We start from the raw sequence: 15,198 nt of genomic DNA, 5'->3' as shown, positions 1-15,198 counted from the left end.
GGACACGCCCCCCCACGGCGCGCGCGGTGTTGCGCGTGCGCCGGCGGCCGTTGGGCGCGGCCGCGCGCGCTCCCGCCGGCCCCGGGACGGGCGCGGCCCCGCGGGAGCCCCGGGCGCGGGCACGGGGCGCTCCGCCAAGGACATTCCCTTGGGGTTCGCAGCCGGCGTGGATTCCCGCGGCTGCCCACGAAGCGGCCTTGGGCCGGTTTTTACAGCCTAGGCACGCCCCACCCTGCTGCCCCTCGGGTGACGCTGTGGCAGTCCTGAGGGGCTGTCCCCGACCTCACTGCCCCCCGTCCCCCTCACCCCACGGGCACGCTGCCCGCTGACCCCCAGCCCAGCGTCCTCAGCACTCCCGGTGCTGGCTCCTGGACCCCCCTGCCAGGTGAAGTGACCGTGGGATGCTCCCATGCCTTAACCCCACCACCAATGAAAAACGACCCGAAACCAGAAGGAAGCAGCAGCAGTGCCTCTGCCCAGACACCTGCTCTCTGCTCCCTGGCACGCACAGTCCCATGGGCTGAGGGAATTAACATCCTCTGGCCTCCTTTCCCCCTCAGCAGAAGCCGCTTCTTTCCGCGCTGGCTGCCAAAGAGCAGATGTTAGTGGCCAGCATACACCGCGCTTTTGCCCGGTGGGTTGAGCCAATGCTCCCGGCCGAGCCTCGCCCAGAGGCACGGGTCATCCGTGCCAGCGTGTCCTGCAGAGCCCAGTGCACGGACAGGGCCAGCAGCCCCGCAGGTCACCACAGCCACAGCTCAAGTGCCATTCCCACCGCAGAGTAGGCTAATCCTGGGGGTTCTGCTGCCCACAAAGCAGGCGCGGTCCCCACTGGCCTGGTGCCTGGGAGACCTTCCCACAGAGCCCCGGGCAGGCCCCTCACCCCTCAGGCCGAGCCATCAGTGCCTGGCCCAGCGGCACAGGCAGGGAGGGTGTGCTCCCAGGGACCCCAAACACCCTCCAATCCAGCAGCACACCCTGCCCGTCCTGGTCAGCAACGCCGAGCAAAGCACACAAAGGGGATCAATGAAGCCACACAGCAACTTGGGGTTACAAGTGCTCAGTGTTTGTACAGATTCCTGACAGAAGACATTCCCCTCCCTGCAGGATATGCTTCCCCACTCCTGCAGCTCCTCAGGCTACAGGCACAGCCTCCGGTGTCATTTTACTGCACCACGCTGGATGGAAGGCTGCCTGCAGAGCTGGGACACTGACACTCCATCTTCCCAGAACTGGCAGAGGCGGAGAGCTGAGCCCAGGTCAGAGGGACGCTTCAGAGGCAGGAGAAGAAAGTGGCCAGTGTAAGGAATGTTAACAATGCTGGGTGTTAGGGATCTTCAGTGGTGGCTTGGTTTTAGGCCCTGCCAGAGGCCACCTTAACAAAGACAACAAAAGAGGTTTTAATTAAGGCAGAAGAGTCAGCTCAGACAGCTAGAAGGAAGAGCAGGCCAAGAAACATGTAACTGCAGTGACACATCCCTTCATGCACTAGAGCTCTGCTCTCAGGTGGTTGTGGAAATCTATCACTCAGACTTTTCCAGCTGCCACCCCACTCCCAAACTCATATCCTTTCTCCCACCCCACTCCCAAACTCATATCCCTTCTCCCACTCCTCTCCCTGCTGCTGATCAAGCGATCCCGGTGAAACGCACGATGTGGTGTTGAAACTTTGAGGTGACAACACAGCAACACAGCACAGACACCCCACTCCTGCCAGACACTGGCAGAGACACCCTGGAGCAAAGCAGTGCTCTGAACTCCTGACTTGCAGAAAATCTCACAAGAAGCCCCAAACCTGTCAAGTCTGTGACACAGGAGGCCACTCGGGCCCCTCAGAGGGAGCAAGGAGCTGTTTCACACTTCACTACATGTTGTAATGCACAGGACAGCCAGAACAGCCTGTAGCAGTCACAGAACAAGGGACTGTGGCTCATGCCCAGGCACAGCAGGAACCTCAATCTAGTTTGATTTGAAGAGTCACGAGTCACTTGAACAGCTGAAGAGGCTTTAATTTATGCACAGTAAAAATACAAACCAGTCAGTGGTTTTACATGGGATGTACAGCAGCTACTACACACGTTAGTACTCACACAGCTATTTGCTACTAAGGTGGATCAGCATTTGCTACACAGATCAGCTGAGGCTCCAGGGCTGCTCATCCACAGCCACACACCTACCACAGACCTCACACGTGTCCTGGCCCCAGCTGCCACACTACACCATGCAGGAGCCCCAGTTGAAAACCGAGAGCAGGACTAAGCTAAGCTTTAACAGAGCACAACCACAGCAGGCAGCCTGCTGTGCAGCCAGTTGTCTGTACTCAGGTACACAAGCATCAGATGCCTCCAACTTTCAGATATGCTCTCAGCAAGAACTATACATGCTCTATTACGTGTCCAAAATGAAATCTTCACTCTTTCTAAGAAGTCTGAGTGTCATTCTTAAGTTTCATAATGCAGAAAAGCACAGAAGAGCTTTCTGCAAATACAGACACTGGGTAATAAATGGGAACATTTGCAGCATTCTCTCGCTTTTAATTACCCACTTTCTACTGCATTGAGTTCTGTGAGTGACATGGCAATCCTCTTTTCAAAGGCCTTTGGCTCTTTAAGGTCTGTGGTATTCAGGAAGTGGCACTGACCCCAAGAACACTAGTCCCGAGGGGTGAGAGCACAGGACTGAGGTCAGTCTGCTTCAGGAGCTAAAAGCTAAGAAACATCCTGTCAGGCACAGAAGAACAGGTGTCAGTGTCAGCCAAAACTCCTAAAGCCAACAGCAGGATGATGTACCCCTGGAGAGAATCCCAGGGAGAAAAGGAAGAGGCCATGCACCTCAGCATGCAGGCCCATGGGCAGCAGTATCGTGCCAAAGGAGAGGCCTGGGTCTAATGAACCCTGGTAAGTGCCCAGAGCACAGCCAGAACAGCCCTGCTGGGATGGAGACTGCTCCTAGCAAACCTATCCTAGCTTTGGGTTAGGACAGAACTGAGCAGACAGGCTGAGCCTGCAGAGCACGTGTCAGCTCTGCCTCGCTCCCCAGCTGCTGCCCCAAGGCAGGTGTTTCAGCTTTCCCAGCTCCAGAACATTCAGTGGCACAACTCAGACAACGTGGGATGGAGTAGACTGGACGAGCACGCAGTTTGAACAGGACACAGCAGCTTTCACGAGGGACTGCTTGGCCAGGCCAGCGGTGCTGAGGCACAGAGGTGCTCAGGGCTCCGGCCTCGCTGGACAACAGCCCTCTGCCCACCCCAGAACGCTCTGTGTGCCTGAGACACGGCAAATGGGCTACTAGACCTGAGTGAGTGGCAAGAACTTCTGGTAATAGCTCTTGGTAACGTCAATCATGAGCTCCTGGGTGCATTCTGGGAGCTCCCCAGAGAAGAGTCCTGGAAGAACAACAGGATGGCCATCAGTCATTGTGTACCACCTATGCACCATGCACTACAACAGGGAGTTCCACAAGTTAGAACTGTTACTTTCCAGCGCAGCAAGTACCCAATACCTTTATTTTTAGGCACTAAATGCTAATGGGCACCTTTGTTACAGAAATCCCATTTAAAATAAGAATATCCGTATTATCTGCAGTTTTGTGCAAGGGAAGATAGAGGGAGCATACCTGGGCAGCCCGAGAAGACAGTGAAAGGTGGAACTACAGTTTCAGGAGGGAGTACTGTGTTGTCTAAGATTTTGCAGCAGTCTTTCAAAACACATCTACGTCCCTAAAACAGAGAACAGGAAAAGTTTATATTTACAACACTATAAACATGAGGTTTTTTTATTATTACTGATATGCTACCTAAATTTCAAGAAGATGAATTGCTCAAAACATATCCTTTATAAGAGATCACAGGAATAAATCTTTACCCTCACTGAATGCTCCTCCCAACAGAATTAACTTTTCTTTTTGAGGAAAAATGTCTGCTTGCTTTCAACTAGCACAGGTACAACTGCACATTAACATGTCAGTGTTCAAACTGGCACCAAAACCCCGAGTCAAGCAGTACCAGCAAGGCCTCCTCTACCTCAGCACACCTTGACTATTTGGTCTTATTTACACTGAAACACAATGCTACTTGTACTCTGTGGCCAGGCTGCCTTCCCTGGGCAATCCCATTAGCCACAGGGACAACACTTGGGATGGATTTTGCAGCCAGCAGCAGCTGAACACGCTGTTCTCAGAAAAATAAACCTGAAAGCTCAGCTTCCTGAAGAGAAGGAAGAGAAGCAGGAAGGAACAGCGCAGAGAAGGTGAGCCTGCTCCAGCCAGCTGGTGCAGACACCTCTCAGCTGCTGTCACAAGGCCTCAGCAGCACCCAGGAGTTCACAGAAAATACAGAAATGGCACTCACAATGACACAGTTCTTGCCTATGTGCACATAGGAGCCGATCTGGGCCGCGTTGACAACACAGTCCTCTTCTATGAAGACATGGTCACCAATGTGCAGAGGGAAGAAAGCCACCCTGCAACAGGAGAGTATTTGTACGTGTCCAACAAACAAACTGACACTGCTGGACCCAGAATCACCCTGTGGAGTGTCCTGTCCCCAGATGGATTAACAGATGTGGATCTGCTGCTAAGGGAGACAGAACAGTTTCTGGGTTTCTCCTCTCTAAAGGATGGCCCAAATGAGAAGGAAGATGTTGTGAATAAACACACAAAAACTGAAACATGCTCTTCACTTTGCTGTTCTAAACTATCCCTTTCCATCCAAGAGTCTGATGGGAACACCGACCCTCAAGGCACAGCTCAGCATCTGAGGAAAAAGCAGGTTTGAGAGATGTATTTCTGCAAATAGCTGCAAAAGGAACAGAGTTCTCGGAACACAAGACTCAGTCAGGCTGACAGATTTTTTAGGTATCTCCCTCAAGGAAGGGGCCTCTTACCCTTTGCTGAACTTCTTGAAGGGCGGCCTGATGACGCTGCGGCTCTTCACCACACAGTGCCGTCCCACCCGCACGTTCGCCAGGTCCCCGCGGATGATGCAGTCGTTCATAACGATTGTCTGCAGAAGGACAGACAGGTGAACCCGCTCCCTCTGCTGCCTGTGGTGGCACTTACTACACAAACTCATGCCGAGGCCTGGGCACTCCAGCAGGAGTCCCTTACTTTAGGGACGATTCTTTCGGTCAAAAGAAAAGTGACAACAAAGCAAAAGTGCAGGAGGTTGGAACCACCACTTGTGCTCCTGATCATGCCAGTGAGCATTACAGAGCCAGGCTTAGGCACAGAAGAGGACGGTGTTGTTCCGGGGACGAAAGGAGCACGGGCCGCTCGCAGCAGGCCAGCGATGCCGCGGGAGAGCAGCGCTGGGTCCCGGCGCTCACCTTGCCGTTGAGGACGATGTTCTGGCTGCCGCACAGCACGGACTGCCGGCTCACCTTGTTGCCGGAGGCCTGCGGGGAGAACGGGCTGTCACGGCGGGTGTGCCGGGCCCCGCCGCCCCTCAGCGAGCCCGGCTCGGCCCCGCGGCCCCCGCGGCCCCCGCTCCCGCGGCCCCCGATGCCCCCGCTCCCCGCGGTCCCCGCTCCCCGCGGCCCCCGATGCCCCCGCTCCCCGCGGCCCCCGCTCCCGCGGCCCCCGATGCCCCCGCTCCCCGATGCCCCCGATGCCCCCGCTCCCCGATGCCCCCGCTCCCCGCGGCCCCCGATGCCCCCGCTCCCCGCGGCCCCGCACCGTCTCGATGTACTCGGACTTGTTGTAGAGCATCTCGCTGAGCTCCATGGCCGCCGCGCCCGGCTCCGCCCGGCCCCGCTCCGCTTCCGTCGCGTCACCTCCGCCGCGCCGGGCCCGCTCCCGCCGCGCCCCGGTTGCCATGGAGGCCCCGCCGGCGGCGGCGGCCCTGAGCGGCGCCGACAAGGAGAAGGTGCGGGGCCGGCCGGGGCGGCGGGACCGGGCCCGGGCCCGGGCCCGTGGCGGTCCCATCCCGACGGGTGTCTCTTGCAGCTGCGGGAGAAGCTGGCGCTGCTGAGGCGGGAGTACAGCGAGACCGTCATCCGGCTGCGGGTGAGCGGAGCGGGCCGGGCCGGGCCGGGCCGGGCCGGGGGCACCGGGGCACCGGGGCGCCGCGAGCCGGGCCCAGCCCCGCCGGGGTCTTGTGTGTCCGCAGCGGGCGCGGCGAGCCGAGCGAGCCAGGAGCCACGGCCGGCGGGAGCGGAGCCCCCCAGGTGGGAGCCGGGGAGAATGGGGTGCCTCAGGTGAGAGCCGGGGAGAACGGGGTGCCTCAGGTGAGAGCCGGGGAGAACGGGGTGCTCCAGGTGAGAGCTGGGGAGAACGGGGTGCTCCAGGTGAGAGCCGGGGAGAACGGGGTGCCTCAGGTGAGAGCCGGGGAGAACGGGGTGCTCCAGGTGAGAGCCAGGGAGAACGGGGTGCCTGCCCCAGGTGGGAGCCAGGGAGAACGGGGTGCTCCAGGTGAGAGCCGGGGAGAACGGGGTGCCTGCCCCAGGTGGGAGCCGGGGAGAATGGGGTGCTCCAGATGAGAGCCGGGGAGAACGGGGTGCCTCAGGTGAGAGCCGGGGAGAACGGGGTGCCTCAGGTGAGAGCCGGGGAGAACGGGGTGCCTCAGGTGAGAGCCAGGGAGAACGGGGTGCTCCAGGTGAGAGCTGGGGAGAATGGGGTGCCTGCCCCAGGTGGGAGCCGGGGAGAACGGGGTGCTCCAGGTGAGAGCCGGGGAGAACGGGGTGCTCCAGGTGAAAGCTGGGGAGAACGGGGTGCTCCAGGTGAGAGCCGGGGAGAACGGGGTGCCTGCCCCAGGTGGGAGCCAGGGAGAACGGGGTGCTCCAGGTGAGAGCCGGGGAGAACGGGGTGCTCCAGGTGAGAGCTGGGGAGAATGGGGTGCCTGCCCCAGGTGGGAGCCGGGGAGAACGGGGTGCCTGCCCCAGGTGGGAGCCGCAGGCAGTCCCCCAGGACTGGGCGGTGGGAGCCCCCGGGGACCCGGCGGCCACTGTTGCCCCTTAGTGCCCCCGCAGACCGTCCTGCCGAGGATGCAGCTGGCCCTGCTGATCCTCACTCCAGGCCCTGCTGTCCCCTCGGCCACTGCAGCCACATCCTCTGCCCTCACATCCCCACACGGCCCTTGGCCTGGGCTGAGCAGTGGTCTGCAGCAACATGTGCTCTGCTTCCCTCCTCACCAGGTCCGCAGTGCTCCGATCCTGACTGTAAGACCCCATCTTTCCCTGATAACAAAGCCTAATTTTACCATGTGATGTTTTTCTTCCACAGGACTTTAGGGGTACTTTACACGTGTGACATTTTTCCCCCAGGTGCTAGAGATAACACATCTCCTAGTGCTGACAGAGGTGGGCCCTCTCAGTTACAGACTAAAACCTGCTCTGATGCTGACACAGAGAAGACAACATCTGTCACAGTTAAGCATGTTCCAGAATTCTCCAGTGATGAGGTTAGCCCACAGGACAGCTCCCGGGCAGAAAGCTTTCAGGCCAGCCAGGAAAACGTGTGCTGTGGGATCATCAAGCCTGTCCCTGTGGAGAAAAAGCCCCAAACCTCCCGAGGCAGGATGAAGCTGCGGAGACGGACGAAGGAAAGGGAATCAGTGCATGATGTGCATCTAATCAGTGCTGGTGAAATGATGAAAAATCAAACTGCCAGTGCAGAGGAGCTTCAGTCACCAGTGTTCAGGCACAGCAGCCTCTCGCACCCTGAGGAACGTGCTCAAAGGGCACCTGGGGCAGTGCTTGTGCAGGGAGAAGGAAATAGTTTCACTCCTGATGCAGCGTCAGGGCTTGTACAGGATGTGCTTGAGGGCAGTGTCACTGCAGGAGAGCCTGAGCTGTCCCCACATGCGCTGAGGGACAGCAGGGACGTCTGGCAGCCTGAGTCCTCAAGGGCTGTGGCCACACCTGGTAGACAGGAGCCGTGTTCACAGCATGGAGACTCTGTTTTACTTGACCCCAGAGGTGATGGCGGAGAAGAATCCCCCGGTATAATAAAAGAGCCAGAGGGTCAGAGTTTGTGTGAAGATCAGGGAGAATTACGTGGGCTCATGGATTTAACGTCAGAAAATGAAATATTGCCTGACAGCAGAAATAGCACCATAACTGAGGAGAGCAAAAACCATGAAGGACATCAAAGTGACACCAATACCTTGAATCCCTGTCCTGCAGATAAAGCTCTGGACACTGCTGAAGAACTGCTGGAGAATCAACAGCTTGAAATTCAGTCAAGGCTCTCTCCTGCTGACCAGGCGCTGGCTCCCGAGGGCACGCTGGGCTCTTGCACAGTGGTTGAAGGGCTGCTCTTCCCCGTCGAGTACTACGTCCGGACCACTCGCCGCATGTCCAATTGCCAGAGGAAGGTGGACCTGGATGCTGTAATCCTCAGCCAGCTGGGCAGGAGCAAGAAAGGTCAGCGGAGTAAATGCAAGCAGAAAGATGCAAACCCCAATCAGCCCTCGCAAGAGAGAGCCGAGGGTGATTTGGAGACAGGGGTTGGGCCCTTCCCTTTTTTTGGGGCAGAAAACGATCAAGCAAACTCAAGTAGTTCTCAGAAATCTCTTCCTGCTTGCAGCAGCAGCAGCAGCAGCACTTCTCTTGAATCCATTTCTCAGAAAAGCATCACTAGCACAAGGCAAGAGCAGAGACAATCCCAGAGGAAACAGAAGGGAAGAAGAAAGTCTGCCTGCAAAGCCCCCATGCATCCAGTGTCACAGGAGCTTAGAGAGAGTCAGGATCCCACAATGGCCAATGAAAGCAGTGCTCTGCTGTCAAGTGAGAACCAGAGTGAAAAGGAAAACTGTGATACTAACCTTGAAAGGTCATCCTCAGATGAGAGGAGATTGTCTGGTGCTGCAGCACTGGGGTCTGCAGGGACAGGAGTGACTGGAGCTACACAGGCAGCGGGTCCTGACCCTCCTCCGGGCGGGAGCCAAGTGCCGGGCAAATGCCATAACGCTCCGTTAGAGCGGGTTCAAAATCCAGTGCACAGCAGCGATCCCCTGAGCCTGGGGAGTGACACTTTTGCCAGCCGTGTGGGAGATGTGGAAGCCAGTGCTCCTGTGTGTCAGGGAGATAAACATCCAGTGCGGCGTGTGAAGAGACGGCGAGGAGCTGAGCAGCTCCCCGGGGTCAGTGTCCCTCTGCGCCGCTCCCAGCGCTGCTCTGCCAGGCACAGGCCCCAGACAGGCTCAACAGGTACTTCCTCACATACAAACTCCCCAAAATACTCCATTCCCCAAGGCAGGGAACATCCCTGGGAGTGCAGGCCCTGCTGTTCACAGCCTGCTGTGTTTATGCAAGAAAATACAATAGGGGTTAACTATCATTCTTTTAAAACTGAGATTTTTTTTTTTTTTTAATTGATCATTGTGGTGTTCATGTTTCTTGAACAATTCCAGAAACTTCTGCAGGGAATGAACAGAGGAGGAGCAGGGCTGGGAACTTACTGAACTGCCCTTGCTGTTGGAGTGAAGGTTGTGAACACTAGGGCTGATTTGCCAGCAAATGAATGTCTGTCTGTTCCTCCAACTAAGTCTGCATGCTAATGATTATTTTCTCATTTCTGAGGGTCTGTGAATATTGTAAAAAGAGAAAGTGTAGGGAGAAAACCAATAAACCAAACTGACTGAGCACTCAGGCATATCTGTCAGGCTTTGGTGGTGGTCTTTGAGCTGAAGGCTGATCCAGAGGTACAGAGTAACTGCAGAGTGTAGTGTCTTTCCAGAAAAGTGCCACTTCTGTGTGTTAAGATGAATATGGTGTTCTGATTTTTTTTTTTAATCCAAGACACTCTTCATGAGAGATTCTACAGAGGCTAGTTCCTGGTTGTTTTATGACATGAAGTTTTATCTTGTGTTCTTGTGTTTAGATGACAGCAGCAGAGGATGCAGCAGTCCCATGGGTTCACAGGGTCCTGCTGCCCTTGGGCTCCCTGCTGTGGACCCCGACACTCGTGGCTCCCTCTTCTCCTTCCGCAGCCTCCAGTGGCTGGTCCCTAAGCTGGGCATCAGGGACTTCCACTTACCAAATGAGGAATTTGGAGTACTGAAACTGGAGAAATTGAAATCTTCCCCTGTGAATGACTTGGAGGATTTTGTGTCTGGGGATGGTGTGGCTCCAGAGGACACACCAGACGCACAAATGAAGCCAAAAGAAAAAAGTCTCCGAAATAATTTGATTTTGCCTTCCAAAACTGGATTGCCTGAACTCCCTTGCATGGAAAACCTGACTTCCAAGAAGGAGCTTTCCACACATGAATTGCTATTTACTCCCATGGGGACTGTCCTAGCTGAGGCTCCCTCTCACCCTGAGTCTGAGATTTCCTTGTCTATTTTCCCTGCTGTGGGTGCAACCCCAGGTGTTTTACCTTCAGTGCACACTGAGGTGTTCCCTGACACACCTTCTGTACCTGCCTTGCCAGCAACCTCACCTTCCCCCCGAGGAGCAGCTGCCCTGGTCCTGGGGGATGTGGCACACAGAGACCCTGCTGTGCCACTGCACCCTGACAGCTGTGCTGCAGGGGCTGCCAGAAGCCAGGAGGAGCAAGGTACAACATTGCCTTCAGCAACTGAAAGAGGTCCTGAGAACAAATCTGATGAGACTGTGTCCTTGGAGAAGCATCAGCAGCCAGAGAACAAAGAGCAGGAATCCTGCAGAGCTTCACCTGAACAGGTGACAAGCTGGGATCTTTGTGAAGGGTACTAAGCCAGTGGTTTTATTGGCAAATCCCCTTTTTCCAGAGTCCTGTCTGACTTCAGGGAAAAGTTCTCTTTGCATGGATCATAGCAGTGGCATGCAGTAGCTGCATGAGAGTGACAGAGAGCATGCAGCAGTTCTGCCTCATTCTTGCAGGTGCTGAATATAATTTCAAAGTTGGATTATCCTCATTCTTTGTTTTGTTCACGCAGAGAAAAGATGTAGCAGAACAGCTGACTCCAGTGCTGCCGGATGGCCCCGGAGAAGAGAGCTTGCAGTTTGTGTCAGAGCTAAAGGTGGGAGAACAGCAGGGAATTGCTACCGAGGCAGCAGCAGCTCTGCAAGGCAGGGTTTAACAAAAGCGCAGCAGGTAATGTTGCCTGTCAGAGGAGAAGAGCAGTGTTTGTTTGGGCAGGACCCGTCGTGCTCGGGCGCGGTGGATGTGAGCGCCGTGTGGTGGGCGGCAGCTGGCTGCAGGGAGCTGCGGGTGGTCACTGCCTGCGAGAGCGCCGTGTCCCTCTGGGAGCCACGGGCACCCGGCTGCTGGGCAAGGGTCTACACCTGGCACCTGAGAGAGGTATGGACACACTCCTTATTTCTAGAGCTCAGGGCAGCTTTCTTGCCCCATGCGTTAGTTCCCAAGATACAAGGAGCTTGTAGCTTGTATGGTTGCGTGTTATCTGCTGGAATTTAATACCTCATGCACAGAATGGTGGCTGCACTTCACTTGTGCTTTTTCCCCTTAGAGTTCCTGGAGACACGTTCTGTCTCTTGCATCAGCAAGGATTGTTTAATTAGGCAACCAGTCAGCAGAGAGTTCATCTGTTCATTTAAGTGTGATTCTTGAGAGGGGTCTGAAAATCAATTCTGCTCCACATCATTTTACTTGAAACACTCTAGAAAATGAGAATAAAGTCAAAGGGACACTGTGGGTGGCACTGAATTCTTGTTTTGTTGTCCCAGATTCCTGTAATCCAGATTGTTCCTCTGCCAGACACCTGTAACCTCGTGTGTGTAGCACTGGGAGAGCTGGAGATTGGAGAAATAAGGTTTTGTATTTATTTCTTACTAGTGCATTGCACCCTGAGTAGTTGCAGCTCAACTCCTTGTGAGAAGTGGTTGAAATTACCTTTTTACTAATGTGGCAACTTTCTGTTGCTTTAACAGTTGGAAAATATGGAAGGGATTTCTAAAGATCAACCATAAAGACCTGTTTATTTACCTTAGAGCTGGCAGACTGATTGAACACAGGCTGATCTTTATATGCTACTGCATATTTGAGTGGGGCTTCCTCCTGTCATGGTGTGTGCTTGTCTCCTGATTTAGGCTCTTGCTTTATTCTTCTGAGACCGACTCATCCAAGCACTCCCTAGTGAAAACTGGGAATATAAAAGCAGTTGTTGGGCTAAAGGACTGGAGGCTGGTGAGCAGCAGCAGGACCATGCAGGAGCAGCAAGTGGAGATGGTTTCTCTCTCAGAGACAGGGGGGTGAGTTTGGGGGTGCAGCTTTGGGGTGGTGTGTGTGTGGTGGGTGGGATAAAAGCGAGGAAACGCCTCGGATGTTGAGCAGTGTCATGCTCCTCTTCCAGAACACACTTTTTGTTTTACCTTCTCTTCTTTGTGCTGGTCTCCTTTCAGGATCAAGGACAGACAGAGTCTGATGCCCCCTGAAGAAACTGTTACAGCCTTTGCTGAAGTAGAAGGGATGAGAGAGGCCTTGGTGGGCACCACTGCAGGGAACAGCGTTGTGGTTTGGTGAGTGTTTCCTCTGCCACACACAATTTAGGGGCTGGGGGCAGTTTCAGCAGCTGCAGGGCTGTACAGGCGTGCTGGCTGGTTGCTGAGCCACCATGAAATGGTGGTTGTCAGAGGGCCAGTGGTCAGTGTGGCACCACAGTCAGACAGCCAGGGAATGAGCTGTGCTGCCGTAATTCCACTGCTTTTGTATCATCCTCACTACACCCTTCCTGGCTTTTGGCTTAGTTTGCTTAATGTGGAGCCAAACCCATGTCCATCCTGCACAGGGGTGTAACTGTGATAAGAAATGAGTCAGAATTGGTGTTTTCTCCAACTGCAGGAATCTGAAAACGGGTCAGCTCCTGAGGAAGATGCACGTTGGTTATTCCTACCCAGCTTCCATCTGCCATCGAGCGTATTCTGACTCCGTACGTACATAAAATTGACAGTTCATGCTTGGGCTGCGCTGACTGGGATGGGGATATAAAGGATTGAAGTTGCTAGGGAGGGTTGAACTATCAGCTCTGTTTCAATACACTGCAAATAATTCAAGGGTAAGCAGGTTACCAGGAGGAATAAATAACCTACGCTGGCTGCCTCAAGTCCTGGCTTTCTGCAGCGTGCTAATAAAGTGGGAGCAATGCCTCCTGGTGCATTCCAAAGCTGCAGCATGCTGTGTGTGGGAAGCAGAAGTGCTGTTGTCCAGGCCTGGTGCTTGGCAAGCCTCTTCCATGTCACAAGTGGGTGCTGCCAGCATTAGAAACCCGCTGTGAATGGTTCCTCTGGACATACATGCCCGAGGGAATGAGCTCTGTGGAACTAACATCCATACTAATCATCTTTCCCCACTTACTTCTGCCTGTGCTGTGATTCCCATGGGTTTTTGTGGTTTATCAAGGATTTGATTGTTTTCAATGATCGCGTAACCTTTTGGGACAAGAATGTCTTGTCAAATAATGGTGCCTTGGGTCAAACTCTTTGGAGTCTTCTTCACATTATCCATCCCAGGATATTTCATGCTGGTTTGTTTTAGTAGCTGTGAGCTACTGTTTTCAGTTATGCTGCTTTTCATGGAATTTTTGTTACATTTTAAGCTTGTAGGGATTAAAATGTGACCCAGAAATTTTACTTCTTTTGTTTTTTGAAGTGTCACCTCATCCTATGGCAGGTTTAGCTTTTTGAAACAGGAAGAGAAATTCATAAATCCCTCGGGTCACTGAGCTGTCATTCTGCTGTGTTGCATCAGCCTTTATCAGCCAGCAGCTGCTTTTGCTTTTATCTAATTTGATAAGGAAAGTAAACCATTTCTGTTTTCCTCAGTAAAAATAATGCATCACTGTTCATGGGGCTGTGATTAGAGAGAGTGTAGCAGTTAATTTTTGGAAAATTATTTTGTTTTTCCTCCTCCTGCTGTTGTTTTTAGTGATGTATTTTCCCTCTCTGTATCAGGGCCTTTTGTTTGTTGTTTTAAGCCATCCTCATGCCAAAGAGAGCGAGTCCTGTGGCAGCCCGGCGTTCCGTGTGGTGGCCTTCAACCCGCGCACGGGCCGGAGCGCAGGGGTGATGTTCTCCTGCCTCCCGCCCGGCCCGGCAGGCAGGCGAGTCCCGGGGGCTGGGCTGGGCTGGGCCGGCTCCTGCGGGGGCTTTGGGAGAGCCCCTGAGCTGAGGAGCAGGCTAGCCCTGGCAGGGGTCCAGTGGCCATCTCCCCGGTGATAAGGGGCTGCATCTGGCCCTGCGTGTGTCCGGTGCGCGGGCTGGGAGCCGGGGGCTGCTTCCTGCCCGCTCCAGGCTGTGCGCTGACCCCTCGCCCCGTCAGCTCCGTCACCATCACCGGGGGGACACGGGGCTGGCTTTGTCCCCCAGGGACTGGGGGGAGTGTCCCTGGGTTCCTCGGCTGAGCCCCTGGTGCTGCCAGGTTTGTCTGTGTGGAGCAGCTGCCTGCAGGCACATGGCCTTTTCCTTCCTGTCCTGTGTTTTGAGGCATCAGCAGGCTCAGCTTTGCATTTAAGGCTCAGCCTTGCAGTGTCCTTACACAGGAAATGTGATGGATGTGGGGGAATAGTGGTGGACCAAGATTTTGGTCACTGAACAGTCATGGAATCACAGAATGGTTTGGGCTGGAAGGGACCTTAAAGACCATCCAGTCCCACACCCTGCCCCGGGCAGGGACACCTTCCACTAGACCAGGTTGTTCCATGCCCTGTCCAACCTGGCCTTGGACACTTGCACTTTTTTTTTTTGAGAACCACTTTTTTAAGATTCCTCCTTTTTCAAGTATGTTCTGAGTCTCCAGGAGGATTTTCTTGGCCTCCTCCCTTCCCAGCTGCACTGGAGGAACAGTCCAGACTGTAGGCTGCCTGCAGTTGCTATTAATCTTTAACTGAGCCCTGAGCTAACTGAACAAATGCTGCCATGGTGTTTTTGCACATCCCCCGTTTCCTGCTGACCCCCGTGTCCCCGCAGGTACCTGGAGGGTGACGTGTGGGACACCGCGGGAGCCGCCGTGCTGACGTCGGGCGCGGTGGCCGTGTGGGACCTGCTGCGGGGCCGCTGCACGGCGGTGCTGCCCCCGGGCCCTGCGGGCCACTGGGCACTGGCCCGCTGGGCCACCGGCGGGGCCGGGCTGCTGGCCGGGCGCCGCGACGGGACCGTGCAGCTGTACCGGTACCGGCCCCCGCAGCCGGGAGCCGCCTGACGGGCCGGGCAGTGGGGTCAGCGGCGCGGCCGCGTGTCGCCCGCAGTGCCATTAAACGTGCTGCCTTCGGAACCAGCCCGTGTCTGCTGTCGCTGCTCTACGGGGGGCTCGGACAGG

The 15,198-nt window shown here is 55.2% G+C and overlaps 2 protein-coding genes across 3 annotated transcripts; one reads left to right on the top strand and one right to left on the bottom strand.

The window, feature by feature from the left end:
• Positions 1–1,044: 1,044 nt before the first annotated feature.
• DCTN5 (dynactin subunit 5) lies at positions 1,045–5,795 on the bottom strand. The gene is made up of 7 exons (XM_068207363.1): positions 5,677–5,795; positions 5,328–5,396; positions 4,887–5,005; positions 4,352–4,463; positions 3,619–3,721; positions 3,297–3,388; positions 1,045–1,375 (listed from the first exon to the last, which is right to left on the bottom strand). Exons 1-7 carry the CDS (start codon positions 5,722–5,724, stop codon positions 1,355–1,357), a joined length of 564 nt encoding a protein of 187 aa, XP_068063464.1. The 5' UTR covers positions 5,725–5,795; the 3' UTR covers positions 1,045–1,354.
• PALB2 (partner and localizer of BRCA2) lies at positions 5,791–15,103 on the top strand. Of its 2 annotated transcripts, XM_068207366.1 has the most exons (15): positions 5,791–5,866; positions 5,947–6,006; positions 6,110–6,167; positions 7,134–7,157; positions 7,263–7,744; positions 7,784–9,149; positions 9,823–10,625; positions 10,862–10,945; positions 11,065–11,226; positions 11,613–11,698; positions 11,976–12,137; positions 12,288–12,404; positions 12,727–12,814; positions 13,836–13,984; positions 14,850–15,103. In XM_068207366.1, exons 1-15 carry the CDS (start codon positions 5,816–5,818, stop codon positions 15,079–15,081), a joined length of 3,924 nt encoding a protein of 1,307 aa, XP_068063467.1. In that variant the 5' UTR covers positions 5,791–5,815; the 3' UTR covers positions 15,082–15,103. The 2 variants fall into 2 exon arrangements, with proteins under 2 accessions (XP_068063467.1, XP_068063466.1); XM_068207365.1 differs by lacking the exon at positions 7,134–7,157 and adding an exon at positions 9,773–9,778 and having other exon boundaries at positions 7,263–9,149.
• The last annotated feature ends 95 nt before the right edge of the window (positions 15,104–15,198 follow it).

This window comes from Anomalospiza imberbis, chromosome 16, assembly GCF_031753505.1.
Source record: "Anomalospiza imberbis isolate Cuckoo-Finch-1a 21T00152 chromosome 16, ASM3175350v1, whole genome shotgun sequence".
Lineage (NCBI taxonomy): Eukaryota > Metazoa > Chordata > Aves > Passeriformes > Viduidae > Anomalospiza > Anomalospiza imberbis.
Note: the sequence above shows the minus strand (reverse complement) of the source record. Positions and strands in the feature narration are given on the sequence as shown.

Excerpts from the sequence above, each read along its gene's own strand:
- DCTN5 (XM_068207363.1), bottom strand. The coding sequence starts at position 5,724 with ATGGAGCTCAGCGAGATGCTCTACAACAAGTCCGAGTACATCGAGACG. Across the intron at positions 5,397-5,676 it reads AGTCCGAGTACATCGAGACG|GCCTCCGGCAACAAGGTGAG; the intron begins GTGCGGGGCCGC and ends TTCTCCCCGCAG. Across the intron at positions 4,464-4,886 it reads TTCAAGAAGTTCAGCAAAGG|GGTGGCTTTCTTCCCTCTGC; the intron begins GTAAGAGGCCCC and ends CTCCTGTTGCAG.
- PALB2 (XM_068207365.1), top strand. The coding sequence starts at position 5,816 with ATGGAGGCCCCGCCGGCGGCGGCGGCCCTGAGCGGCGCCGACAAGGAG. Across the intron at positions 11,699-11,975 it reads CTGGAGATTGGAGAAATAAG|GCTCTTGCTTTATTCTTCTG; the intron begins GTTTTGTATTTA and ends CTCCTGATTTAG. Across the intron at positions 12,405-12,726 it reads GGGAACAGCGTTGTGGTTTG|GAATCTGAAAACGGGTCAGC; the intron begins GTGAGTGTTTCC and ends CTCCAACTGCAG.